This window comes from Eimeria mitis, genomic scaffold, assembly GCF_000499745.2.
Source record: "Eimeria mitis Houghton genomic scaffold, Emh_scaff117, whole genome shotgun sequence".
Lineage (NCBI taxonomy): Eukaryota > Apicomplexa > Conoidasida > Eucoccidiorida > Eimeriidae > Eimeria > Eimeria mitis.
In genome coordinates this window covers 23,709-24,538 of record NW_013567995.1, presented here as the reverse complement: position 1 = coordinate 24,538, position 830 = coordinate 23,709, and the positions used below count along the sequence as shown (strand labels likewise).

At 51.4% G+C, this 830-nt stretch overlaps 1 protein-coding gene across 1 annotated transcript in view; it reads right to left on the bottom strand.

Annotated features, from left to right (window-relative positions):
• EMH_0086230 (uncharacterized protein) overlaps window positions 1-534 on the bottom strand; it is a gene marked incomplete at both ends in the record, with an annotated part of 2,356 nt that extends 1,822 nt beyond the window's left edge. The window contains one exon of the mRNA XM_013494473.1: window positions 3-534. Coding sequence (XP_013349927.1) covers window positions 3-534 — 532 coding nt within the window. The remainder of the gene's footprint in view (window positions 1-2) is intronic.
• Between the last annotated feature and the right edge of the window lie 296 nt (window positions 535-830).

Below are 830 nucleotides of genomic sequence, written 5' to 3'. Positions count from 1 at the left end.
TGCTGCTGCTGCTGCTGTTGCTGCTGCTGCTGCTGTTGCTGCTGCTGCTGCTGTTGATGCTGCTGCTGCTGCAATTACTGCTGCTGCAGTTGTTGCTGTTGCTGCTGCAGTTCCTGTTCTTGCTGCAGTTATTGTTGCTGTTGCTGCGCTGAGCCCTCCACAGTCTTTAGACGACAATTTGCATGTGCTGCTGCTGCTGCTGCTGTCGTTGCTGCTGCTGCTTTTGCTGCTGCTGTTGCTGGTGCTGCTGTGCTGCTGCTGCTGCTGCTGCTGCTGCTGCTGCTGCTGCAGGCGGGATGGGGTGCCTCGCAGCAAAGACGGGGCGCAGCTGGAGATCGAGGAGAGCTTCTGGGGTGAGGAGGGGGCTGTGACTGCTGCTGCACCAGCAGCAGCAGCAGCAGCAGCAGCAACAGCAACAGCAGCAGCAGCAGCAGCAGGAGACAGCGGAGCTGCTGCTGCTGCTGCTGTTGTTTGGCCCCCCCGGCTGTTTGCTCTCTCATCAATGACAGGGGAGGCGGAGGAGCTACTCACCATGCAGTGAGGTTCTGCTGCTTTTTGTTTTTTTTTTATTTTTTGTTCTTGTTTTTGTTTTTGTTTTTTGTTTTTGTTTTTTGTTGTTTGTTTTGTTTTTCTGTTTTGTCTGCTTTTTTGTTTTTTGCTTTTTGCTTTTTGTTTTTTGGTTTTGTCTTTTATGTTTTGTCGTTTGTCTTCATTTTTGTTTTCTGTTCTTCTTCCTGCTGCTGCTGCTGCTGCTGTTGCTACTTCTGCTGCTGCTGCTATTCCTGCTGCTGCTGCTGCTATTCCTGCTGCTGCTGCTGCTGCTATTCCTG